A 12,579-nucleotide genomic window follows, 5' to 3' on the forward strand; every position below is an offset into this window, starting at 1 on the left:
AGTACAGAGATCTGCCTGGGAGTCACTGGAGGTATGCATAGATGTTATCGACTTCCTCCCAAAAGCCTCGGATAAGTCTTTATTTTAGTCACACACACTATTTTTCATATATATATATATATATATATATATATATATATATATATGTGTGTGTACTCCAGTTGAAGATGCTTAGTGGTGGGTGTCATTGTGCACCAAACATTTTGTGACTCCAGGTCCGTTGGTCACTGATTAGCAAACACATCTCATATACAGGCAGGGTCGGGAGAGAGAGAGAGAGAGAGAGAGAGAGAGAGAGAGAGAGGAGAGAGAGAGAGAGAGAGAGAGAGAGAGAGAGAGAGAGAGAGAGAGAGAGAGAGAGAGAGAGAGAGAGAGAGAGAGAGAGAGAGAGAGAGAGAGAGAGAGAGAAAACAGTGGGGTAAACCTCTTCTTTAAAATGTTCATTTTGTGCAAACTGAATGTAAACAAAGATAGTTTTTGGGGGGAGGGGCATAGGAAGAGACGTACAGCAACACAAGGAAACAGTGGCCTTTTTTTTCGGGGGGGGGGGGGGTCATATTGTGCTCCTTCAACGATTTGATTGACAAGTACAGGGGACCTATGGAATAAATAAAGGAGGGAGTCACAAAATAAAAATGAAGTAAAAAAAACTCTGCCGTGTCTCCTGTGCTTTTACCTTGACTCAAAGTTAGATATGGGGTTGAGGAAGGCAGAGTGGGGGAGTAGCATCCAGTGTGCTTGGAGATTTCTGGAGGAACACATTAATTTACCACAAGAAATGTCTTATAACCACTTCAACCCTACATACTTCACTGACCACAAATGTCTTCGCCGAAAATAGCCAGTCTGCAAGCTCACTATGCGTTGTGAATCGCGGCGTGATGTGAGCTTGTAGATCCGTTATTTTGGCCGGATGTTTGGCTCTCCAGAATAAGAGAGGCTATGGGTTTCACGTGGCAGAGGTCAGCACACACACACAGGACTGCATTAGGTTCATGCTTTGCTATTGCCCTTAAAAGTACCACAGCACCGACTGTCCATTGATTACAAAATAAAAGTATAAAATGTCTACCGCACTGCCCCTCCACACCCCACCCTGCAACTATAAGGACAGGGCCATATGGATTATTCTTTATCATTTATACATGTATATATAGATATATATATAGACATATACTTTATATCTATATATACACACACACTACAATGTGCCTTTGAGGCTGTTGATGGGAGGAGGGCGGGTGTGAATTCCACGTCTCACAGTCTCAATTCTTCTTTTTCTCCACGATAGTTTGTGTTCCAGAGGAAGCCGGTTGGGCGAGCTCTGAATGGAGTTTGACATCCACTTATTGGACCGATAACCAATGTTTCAGGTGATTGTATACACACACACACGTGTGTGTGTGTGTGTGTGTGTGTGAGTGTATCGTGGTGTGTGCGCTTCAGTAGACCCAGGACACGGGGACCCACTGTGCAGTCGTACACACTAGGTCCACCGCCTCCTCCAACAGGCGGATGGTGTCGTCGATCTCGTTGTTGATAATGGTCTGGTCGAAGTAGTGGGCGTAGGTCCTCTGGAGAGTCTCTGACTCCTTCTGCAGCCTCTGGAGAGAGTCGTCCTGAACACACCAACACAAAGAGAAGAAGTTTAATTCATGTAGAACCTTCCAGGGCTTTCCAGAGCCTGAAGTTTGCTGTTATGATTGTAATTTTTATTATGCGTGTATTTCCTGCTTACCGTATTTAGGATTTTATACCGAAGTGATAAGCCAAGTTATTATTCTAGGAGTTGATACATGCTTGTGTGAAGGTTAATGCCTGTTTAGGTGGAGTTCTCGCGCCAATCAGTGGACATTTAAAGTTGGGGCTGGAGTGTGATGACTTATGGGAAAATGACGTGATTTCCTTTGTAACATTAATATTTCTTTGTGTACTTTAGATCTAGGTAATGTAGCTTTTCTATCTGCATGTAAAAACTATTGCACTGATGGCCGAGTGGTTTGTATGTTTACTGTTATATTTTCCAAGGGTTATTCAGTATTTCGTTATTATGCCCTGGCCGCAATGATGTGAATTGCGCGTGCGGTAGTGTGACGGTTGTTTCTGGTAACTCTGGTGACTTTCCACTCCCGTGGTATGTGCTTCAGATTCGATTTGGGCAACCGAGAGACTGACGGTGAGATATGAGAGCGTGTTTACACAACGATAAATGTATATTTCTGATATGTTTTATAGTTTTGTGTGTATATTCATGTCAGTAATGTATTGTCGTTGTTGTTTGTGTTTCCTTTGTAGGTTTATAACATACTGGCCTAAAAGTGTTAGTGTGTGTTTGTATTGTATGTGAGTGATATTATAAAAACCATCAAAGACACGAGTCTGAGTTGTCCGCTAACTCGGTTTGCTCAAATACCCTTTACATGGGAGATCTATCTATCGCATAGCAGGTGTGATTGGTAGATTATTGTACAGTTACACACCAACACAAAGAAAGCTAGTTGTGTTACATATGGTGTGCATCAAGGCACGATCCTTGCTTAACCTTTGAATTTTACATGCTCAATGACCCAGCGGTACTTAGAACTTCGTTTTCGACTCCTAATTCATTTGTTATGCCAATTCCTCCCTTATCAAGTCGTGTCCTTAGCCTGCGAACTAAGGGTTCGCTGTACCCTTAGTCAGCGTAATTTTGAAGCGAGGGCGATTACTTATGATGTGTGTCACATCGCTGGACCACCCGGAGCGTTGCCACGTGAAGGAGGAGAATTTATCCGTCATGCTGAAAGATAAACTTAATGTTTCCTTGTTCGTCCTCGCTTCAAGCGGCTTAGGGAGTCTCCTCTCTCCTCACTCTTGGCTCCTCCAAAAGAAAAAATGTTGTGTTTTCCAGCTTATGCTGGAGGACAGAGTAGGTGAGGAGGCAGAGTATTGCGTTTTTTCTTACCATCTGCTTCTTTTCATCTGAAAGAAGATTGATTGAATACCTGAAACTGGCTCTCCGCTTGGCCTACTCCAGGCCTGACCTAGCAGGCAAGCTGAAGGGGGCAATAAAAGGTTTGTGGGCGACCATGGGCAACGCGCCGGCTGGCCTTCGAGCTGATAGCCTTCGACCTGCTTCCCCACCTGCTCTCCAGCCTGCTAACCGTCGGCCTGCTAGCCATCAGCCTGCTTCCCAGCCTGCTCTCAAGCCTGCTCACCAGCCTGCACCCCAGTCAGTCAGCCTTGGGTTTGTAGGCCTCCGGCCTGTGTGCTCTGCTCTCGCCCCTGTTGACCCTGCGTTCCCCGAGCCACCCTACGGTGAGACTGTGTCAGCCCTAAACCCTTGGGCTGGGTCTCGCTTGGCCATCGTCAAGGGGAGCCGGGCGAGGGGGCGCCATCGTCATCGCTCGCGGCAACGCTCCATGCAGCACGACGTCCAGGAGCCTCTGCTGCCCAGCATCCAGGAGCCTCCGCTGCCCAGCTCTCCGCTGCCCGGCGTCCCGGAGCCAGTGCTGCCCAGCATCCCGGAGCCAGAGCCACCGCTGCCCAGTATCTACGAGCCACTGCAGCCCAGCTACCAGCGTGCACCACCGCTCAGCGACCAGCATGCACCACCGCTCGGCGACCAGCGTGCACCACCCCCCGGCGACCAGCGTGCATCTCTGCCCAGCAACGGTGAACCTCCCCAGCTGCCCAGCATCCAGGAGCCTCCGCTGCTCAGCACGCCGCAGCTCAGCTCTCCGCTGCCCAGCACTCCGCTGCCCAGCTCTCCGCTGCCCAGCTCTCCGCTGACCAGCACTCCGCTGCCCAGCTCTCCGCTGACCAGCACTCCGCTGACCAGCTCTCCGCTGCCCAGCTCTCCGCTGCCCAGCTCTCCGCTGACCAGCACTCCGCTGCCCAGCTCTCCGCTGACCAGCACTCCGCTGACCAGCTCTCCGCTGCCCAGCTCTCCGCTGCCCAGCACTCCGCTGCCCAGCACTCCGCTGCCCAGCTCTCCGCTGCCCAGCACTCCACTGCCCAGCTCTTCGCTGCCCAGCTCTCCGCTGACCAGCTCTCCGCGGCCCAGCTGTCCGCTGACCAGCTTTCCGCTGCCCAGCTTTCCGCTGCCCAGCCCTCCGCTGCCCAGCTCTCCGCTGCTCAGCTCTACAAAGCCCAGGTCGGCTGTCCCTGCCGAGACGCCCTGTCTGATGCCTTGTCGGCCGTCTCCGCTAACATCCTGTCGGTCCTGCCTGAAACATCTGTAGCTGCCCCAGCTGACCCGCCAGAGCCCTCGCCAGCTGTCTACATAGACGTCCTGCCTGAGCCCTCGCCAGCCGTCTACGTCGACGATCTGCCTGTGCCCTCTGCGCCCTCGTCACCCGACGACTTGCCAGAGCCCTCGCCAGCCGTCGACGACCTGCGTGTGCCCTCTACGCCCTCGTCAGCTGTCCACGCCGCCGTCCCACATGAGTCCTTGTCGGCTGTCCCCGCCGACTTCCCCCTGAACCCTTGTCAGCCATCTCCGATGAACTGTCGTTGTTCTCTGTGCCCTTGTCAGCCTTCCCTCCTGACAACTCTTGCGAACTTTACGAACTGTCCTCTGTTGTCACTGCCGAGGCTGACCTAGCACTCATGCTGCCGGACCCCGAGCCTGACCTTCAGCTGTCAGAGCCCGGGCTTGCACTTCAGCAGCAGGGCCTCGGGCCTGCACTCCTGCCGCTGGCCCCAAGGCTGGCTCTCCAGTTGCCAGACCCTGGGCTTGCACTCCAGCCGCTGGACCCCGAGACTGCACTTCAGCCACTTGGTCCCGGTTCTCCTCAGGTGCCCCAGTCTCAGTGTCCGCTGTCTACCTTCCCCAGACCTAACACAGTATGTAGTCCCATTCCCAGCCCTGTCCGTAGTTCTGTCCCTTTTGTACCTAGCCCTCCTGTTTCCCAGCGGGACTGTTTTCTCCAGTCTCCAAGACTCCCTAAGTTCCACTCTGGAACACCCCGCCCTTTGGCCAGTGGTGTAATTGGTCCCCCCATCTGCCCATTAGCTGCTCTCCCCATCTGTTTGTCTGCGTGTCTTTCTTCCTGTATGTTTGCTAGTCTGTCTGATACTCTGCTCGTCCGTCTATCTAGTCCCCTGTCCACCAGTTTTCCTTTCGACCCTTTTACCCGCCTGCTGTGTCTAACCTCATGTTGGTCCGCCTGCATGGCAGTCTGTCAGTTGATCTGTATGTCTCTCGGTCTGTCTCACCTTTTACCTGTCTGCTTGTCTGTATGCATGTCTGCGTGTCTGCCCTCCTGTCTTTCTATGTGATTCCGGTTGTATGATTGTGTGTTCCGCTGTCTCTCTGTCTGTCACTGTTTTTCTTGTTTCTCTGTCGGTTTATCGGCATTACAGCTAGCTGCCTGCCCGTTGGCTAGTCTGTGTGATGTCTCTTTGTCTGGTTTGAATGTCTGTATGTTGCCTGTCTGTCTTTTCCCTTTTGGCCCAGTTCAGTGTTTCTGTCCTGCCCCGCCCCAAACCAGTCAGTGGTTTTTGCCCTTCCCTAACCCAGAACCGTCCTGCCCTGTACCGTTCAGCTGGCCCTGTGTTTTTGCACTGCCCCTGCCAGTTTTGTTTTTGTTTCCTTGCCCTTTTTCGGCCCTCGCTTCCCTGCCTCTGGTTCCCTCCTTCTGGCCCCCACCACCCACCCTTGTTTGGTAGTCTTGTGGGACGTCTGGGATCCGTCCCGTGGAGGGGGGGTACTGTCATGGTCCGCTCCTCGGGCCGTGGACGGTGACCTTATTATGTGGACCTTGAATGCCCTTATATGGTGTTGGACTCTTAAGGGCTGTTCTTTAGGCCTGTTTAGGCCGTTGTTTATTATGTTCTGCATTTGTCTGTATTGTTACTCTGTTGCCTTTCCGTACTCTTGTTTTGTAGTAGTGTTTCCTGTCTGCCTTGTTTACTGTTTCCTGTCTTGTCTCACCAGTCCTCTGATTAACTCTGTCTTGCACCTGTGTCCTAGCCTATCCCTGTGTTGATTGTCAGTTAGTTTCACCTGTGTCCAGTTAACCGTGTGTCTATATATACTCCCCTGTTTGTTCAGTCCCTTGTTCGTTCGTAAAAGTAAGTCACTGTTTTGTCATAGCCTTGTTTCTAGTTTGTGACGTTTTCCTAGTCCCCTCGTACTCCTGTGTATTATTCCTGTTCCTCTGTTTTTGGTTAATAAACCCCCTTGCATTCGATCCGCCCTGTGTCTGCCTCGTCCTCTGCCTTTGTCCTGCGCTTGGGTCCTACACCTCTGACTCTGATCGTGACAACGTGAGGCATCGGCGAGCGAGCCGCCAGGCGATTGAGTCACCGTGCCTAGCGTTGAAAAGTCTGCTTGAGCCGACTCAGCGCTGTTCGAGTTAGTGTCCCCCCCCCCCCCCCTTTCAGCCAACGTTTGACTTCTCGGGATGTCCGTTCCAAGAAGTCACCTGTTTGACTTTTTGGGGTGAGAATGCGTTGAACACATGCTATATTCCTCCCAGTTCTGCTCCCTGCTTGAACAGCCATCACTACCAACCTGTTAAGAGTCACTAGTGCAGCGCCAGAGATCACCCTGCTTCCCACAGCCAATTAAACCCCAGTCTCCATGTTGGTGGGCAGGTACTTTACCCCTGGTCCACCCGGATGCCCGGTACTTTGAACTTTGAGGCAGGATAAGTGGAACCAGGTACATATAGAGGTAATAAACAAGTAGCACCGGCTCAAAGGAGACATCAGGGAATGAACATCCATCACAAAAAGAACACACGACTGAGACAGAACACATTTATCTGAGGAGCAGGCAGATCACATGCAAATAAAGCCTAATTTGTGCGTGAAGTATGAAATGGACGTTACAGGGACAAGGACAGAGGAACAGGCCAAGGAAACAGCTATGGAGGCACACATACATTACTGTACACAGAGGACACACATCTAACTCTACTGAAGGCCAGCGTGAGCTAATCTAGAACTACTACTTATTCTGTACTTACAGGCAGTTTCCTTAACCACCTTGGAACCTCCAGTGCAAATCAGGGCGGGAGAGGCAAACAAAACAGGAGAAAAGAAGCAAAACACACATAAAGCAAAACAGAACATGCATAAAACACGGCCAGGACACATGCAGAGTGGCCAACACAAAGAAGACTAAATGCAATGTCGCAGAAACCAAAGAGAACTCAATAAAACAAGAATGGGTGTTAGTGAGCGTTGAAAAACAACAACAAGGAGCTGCAGAGAGGTGGATAAAGAAGTGAAGGTGTGTACGTACCTCTACCTCGTTCATCCCTGGGGTGATGGTGGGAGCTGCGATGAAGACCACAAAGGGAGCAAACTCTGCTGTCCTGAGGATCTTTAATGCCTGGAGAGAGAGAGAGAGAGAGAGAGAGAGAGAGAGAGAGAGAGAGACAGAAACAAACAAACAAATATGCTCTGTGTTAATAAGACAAACCTCTGCCTTCAATGCACAGATGACCAAGCACAGCGTAGACACCCTTTTCAGGTATGAGATCTACTCAAAGGTATCATTTGCTGATGTTGAACATAAATTCTAAATAACATGTTGGACGTTGGCGTGTGGACATTTACGAAAACACAATGAAATCCAATTTCATTTCTTCTGTGGAAGCTCAGCCTTAGTGTGAGAGTTGGTACTGGAACTAGTGTTGTTGGTAGCTGATGGTTGCAATTCTCAAAGAGGCCACAAGGTGGTAATCTGACACTGTTGATGTACTTTGACTCTACACACTTGAATTTAACACACAAGCTTCATTGTTCATCACATATTCATTCATATTTCATATTCAAAGTTTTCTAGTGTATTTTACATCCCATACTCGTTTTAAATTTAAAAATACAAAAGTCGCAGATCTACAAGCTCAAAATGTGTCGCTTCGTGCCGGGTTTTGAGCTTGCAGATCTGCTACTTTTGATCTGTAGTATGATCAAGTAGGGCGTTAATCAGTGGTGGTAAAAGTACTCAAATGTTTTACTTAAGTAAAAGTATCAATTCTGCAATGTAAAAGTACTCTGTTACAAGTAAAAGTCCGGAATTAAAAATGTACTTGAGTGAAAGTACAAAAGTATTGGTATCAAAATGTACTTAAAGTACGAAAAGTAAAAGTAATAATGTTTGAAAATAGCAGATCTACAAGCTCACAACGTGTTGCGATGCGTTGTGAGCTTGTATATCTGCTATTTTCAAATAGTCTAGGTATAAAATAGGGCTTAAGTGGTGAATGCATGTTTTATAATGTAATAATGAATAAATAATATAAATAATAATAATAATAATAATAATAAATACAAATCTGAAAAGTAACTAGTAACTAAAGTTTTCTAATAATTGTAGTGGAGTAAAAGTACAATATTTGCCTCTGAGATGTAGTGGAGTAGATGTAAAAGAATAGACAATTGGAAATACTCCAGTAAAGTAAAAGTACCTCAAAATTGTACTTAAGTACAGTACTTGAGTAAATGTACGTAGTTACTTTACACCACTGCCGTTAATTTACAAAAAAACACAAACAGTTAGAATATGGAGATAAGAGGTTTCTGCCGAGGGTATCCATCCACAGCCATGTGACCTTTGTTCAAAACAAGACACCAGTGTTGATTTTGACAGCAAATTTTGATTTAGTTTTAGTCATAGTCTTTTGAATAGCATTTAATTTAGTGCGACGCGTTGTGAGCTTGTAGGACGGCTATTTTCAGAGCGCAACACCCGAGCGCAACCAAACATAAAATTTCTTGTCTTAGTTCTACTGATTCTCTTCTCCACTAGTCCCTCACTAACATTTTAGTCAGTTGTTGACGAAATTGTCAATATATTTAGCCTTAGTTTTAGTCATCATAGCTTAGTTTTTATTTCGTTTTCGTCAGTGAAAAAAGGTAGTCGACGAACATTTTTCGTCATAGTTTTAGTCGACGAAATCAACACTGCAAGACACGGGACCCCAGAGACGAGAGCCCTCTCCCCCCTAACCTGGGGCTCTACATCCAGGATGGAGATCATGCCCTGGCCGTGGATCTGTCGGATGGTCTCCAGCCTGGTGCCGTACATGGCGTCCTCGTGGCTGCCGTACTCCAGGTAATCGTTGTTGCTGATGTCCTGCATCATCTGCTCATGGGACGCAAAGTAGTAGTTCTTCCCGTTCTCCTCGTCCTTCTTAGGAGGCCGAGTCGTGTCTGGGGGAGGAGGAGGAGGAGGAGGAGGAGGAGGAAGAGGAGGAGGAAGAGGAGGAGGAAGAGGAGGAGGAGGATTGATTGATTTATTGACAACAAGCATAATTATGCAGAAAACTAATTATTGTACATTTTGGTCAAAAGGATAACACAAAAAAGGCCGAAGGCTTATTTCCACTGTGGTCCTAACGGTCCTATCTGTTGTAGTGACAAGGGGAGACATAAAATACAACTAAAAACAATAAAACACACTTGCCTGCTCATGCAATATTTACATACAAAGACAGCATGAGAGGGAGCAGGATTTGACCATTTCAGCACCATGGACAGAGACACATTGGGTTGGTCAGTATGAATAAATAGATGTCCATTTAGATGACCTGATGGTGTACTAATGTTTCAAAATGACGCGTTCCTCCTCCGCGACACTGTCAGCTAGGCTGTCACTAGTTAACCTTTGGGTTACATTTGTGCACTCGTGCTGACAGCCCATACTGCCTAGTCAGAGACGTACACTATGGTCTTGACATACTGTACCTCAAAATGATATAGTAAGCAGATATCTGTCTTATTTTATTTTATTTTATTATTTTCCCATGAATTTTTTTTTAACAAAGTGTTTATTCATCGACTCTCATTGACTTCATACAAGACACTAAACTCTCGGCTCCAGTTTGCTCCCGATGCCTAGAAGGTGACATATTTGATCTGTTTCTTCACAGAATAACCAAAGATGGTTGATTTAGAAAGATAGACCATCCCAATTGAAGCCACTAGTGGCAAAATGGTACACAAATCCTACAAATGGTCTCCTAAGAGGGCGCCGTCTGACAGCAGATCTAGCGAGCATTTACTGGTGCTAGATCCCGCGAGAGTGTATTGCTGGGACAGAGAAAGGTTGATAATAAAGTTGATTTTCTCCTGATTTGTCTCTCTGAGAAAAGCCATTTTAGTATGAACATCTTGGGAAGATGGAGTGGCTTGTGACGATCGGGTCCAATGTTTAGTTCAGTGACCATGGGACTAAAGAATCGTCCAGAAGCTGTGTTCAAGTTCACTCTTACATTGTACTTACGAGGGATGGGGTGTACTTAAGAGGGATGGGATGTACTTACGGGGGATGGGATAGGCGAATCGGTCGGGGTGCTTGGTGATGAGAGTGTTCTTGATGTGTCTCCTGCCAACGCCGTGGGCTCCTGAACGGAGGTGAGGAAATGAAGTGAAAACACAGCATCACACATGCGCACACGCACCCGCACCCACACCCACACCCACACACACACAGGCCAAACTATCCATCGACCCACCTTTGGGTTTTTCTGCCTTTATTGGATAGCACAGAGAGGGGTGACAGAAAACAGGGAGAGAGAGACAGGGAGTGACACGCAGCAAAGGTTGTCGGGCTCAGGAATCAAACCGGTGACTCGCTGTCAGGCATTAGAGCCTATATGTGGCAAGCGTCTTAACCACTAGGCCATCGGCTCTCCTCCGTCCATCTTTTAACGCACGTCTGGACACAGGATCGTGTCATGACATAATACAACAATGCTTCATAACACTCTTTATAAATGTTTATAATTATGCATAACAACTTCTAACAAAGACACTTTATAACTAACTAAGTTAAGGTAGTTATAATGTGCTGTTCCACTGAGCTTATAATGCATTATTAACAGCACTTATAATACCTTATAAACGCTATTATAAGTTGTCATACAGGATTATGAACATTTATAACGAGTGTTATAATCCTATATTAAAATTGCCAGAGGGTCAACCGACAGCGGGCGGACGGTGGGTGGGTGGGTGGGAGTAAGGGTGGACGGACGTCATAAATGTAACATGCAGACCTGCGAGGCAAACCGTTGCTCCTATCCATTAGACGTGCAATAGGGACAGGCTGTAATTGCTAAAGCCCATGTAATGTTCCTATTGGCTAGGCTTTAAACAGCCACATCTCCAGTTCCCAGCATGCTAAAGGCCCCAAACTTGGTAGGTGCTCTTAGACGGCCAATATGGACAGGCTGCAATTGCTTAAGCCCCGCCACCTATGTGTTCCTATTGGCTGGAGTTTAAACAGCCATAACTCCAGTTCCCAACATGCTAAAGGCCCCAAAATTCGTAGGTGCTCTAAGACAGGCTGTAATTGTATAAGCCCTCCCCCCTGTGTTCCTATTTGCTGGGCTTTAAACAGCCATAACTCCAGTTCCCAGCATGCTTAAGGCCCCAAACTTGGTGGATGCTCTTAGACAGTCAATAGGGAAGGCTGTAATTGATTAAGCCCCGCCCCCTCCGTGTTCCTCTTGGCTTTCACAGTCATAACTATAGTTCCCAGCATGCTAAAGGCCCCAAACTTGGTGGTTGCGCTTAGACGGCCAACAGAGACGGACGGTAATTTTGCTGATGCCCCTCCCCTCTCCTTTCCTATTGGCTGGGGTTTAAACAGCCACAGCTCCAGTTCCCATTATGTTACAGACTCCAAACTTGGTTGGTGGTCCCACAGACTTCCAATTTCATCAACAATGCTGAAACTACTTCCTACTTCAGGTTTGTCGGATTGCCTTGAAACTTCACCCATGCACACTCTCTGAGGGGAGAGTTCAATGGTGCAACCCAGAATTGGATTTTCCGGTTCTACCAGGAAGTTGTCGTAGACACCTGAAATTCTGCCTGACACCCCCCCTCCCACACACATTTTTGTGTACAAGAAATCCAGCGGCAAAGACTGGAAGTCAATCCCACCACCGGAAGTGGGTGAATTTGCAATTTGTCCCCCACTCTGATCATTTCTTTGCCCCTACACTCTGAACGCAAGGTCGCACAGGTATGACAGTGGACCTTGGTGCTGCAAGAGCATTGCAATGTTATAGCAGTGTTTAACACTTCAATTGGCCATGCATTGGTGACCATTGCTCTTATCAGCGCAACACTAGGTTTGAAGGCCATGTAGCTGCCTGAAAATCTAGTACTGTACCTTTTAGGCGTATTATAACGCATTATACAGTAAATCTGATTATAATGCATTATAGACCCGATCTTTAAGTAAAGTGTTACCAATATAATCCCCCTGTCTGCTCTGTGGTTTCGTCCGACATTCATCGTTGCCTGGGGGTTTATCCAATAGGGCCTGATCATCTCTATACTGAGTGTAAATGGCAAACATAGTGGGGTGTGTGCCAGTGTTGATTTTGACAGCAAATTTTGATTTAGTTTTAGTCAAAGTCTTTTGAATAAAATTCCATTTAGTTTTAGTCATATTTTAGACATCTGAAATGTTTTACTTTTTGTCTAGTTTTAGTCGAATAAATCTACAGTTGATTTAGTCGACTAAAAAGTATTTTGGCGGTGCCTTGAAGGCGTCGTAATGGCTGATTTTACTCTTGGTTGCATGCTGAAAATAGCTGATCTACAAGCCCACAACGCGTCGCGCTT

At 47.4% G+C, this 12,579-nt stretch overlaps 1 protein-coding gene across 2 annotated transcripts in view; it reads right to left on the reverse strand.

Moving 5' to 3' along the window:
• Positions 1-358: 358 nt before the first annotated feature.
• LOC308080392 (peripheral plasma membrane protein CASK-like) overlaps positions 359-12,579 on the reverse strand; it is a 94,949-nt gene continuing 82,728 nt past the window's right edge. For both annotated transcript variants that reach the window (XM_080422235.1, XM_080422234.1), the window contains 4 exons: positions 10,263-10,343; positions 8,948-9,150; positions 7,235-7,324; positions 359-1,619 (listed from right to left, as the gene is read on the reverse strand). In XM_080422235.1, coding sequence (XP_080278361.1) covers positions 1,443-1,619; positions 7,235-7,324; positions 8,948-9,150; positions 10,263-10,343 — 551 coding nt within the window. In that variant the 3' untranslated portion in view covers positions 359-1,442. The remainder of the gene's footprint in view (positions 1,620-7,234; positions 7,325-8,947; positions 9,151-10,262; positions 10,344-12,579) is intronic.

The sequence above is a fragment of the Gymnoscopelus braueri genome (genome assembly GCF_963280865.1).
Source record: "Gymnoscopelus braueri genome assembly, chromosome: 24".
Classification (NCBI taxonomy): Eukaryota; Metazoa; Chordata; class Actinopteri; order Myctophiformes; family Myctophidae; genus Gymnoscopelus; species Gymnoscopelus braueri.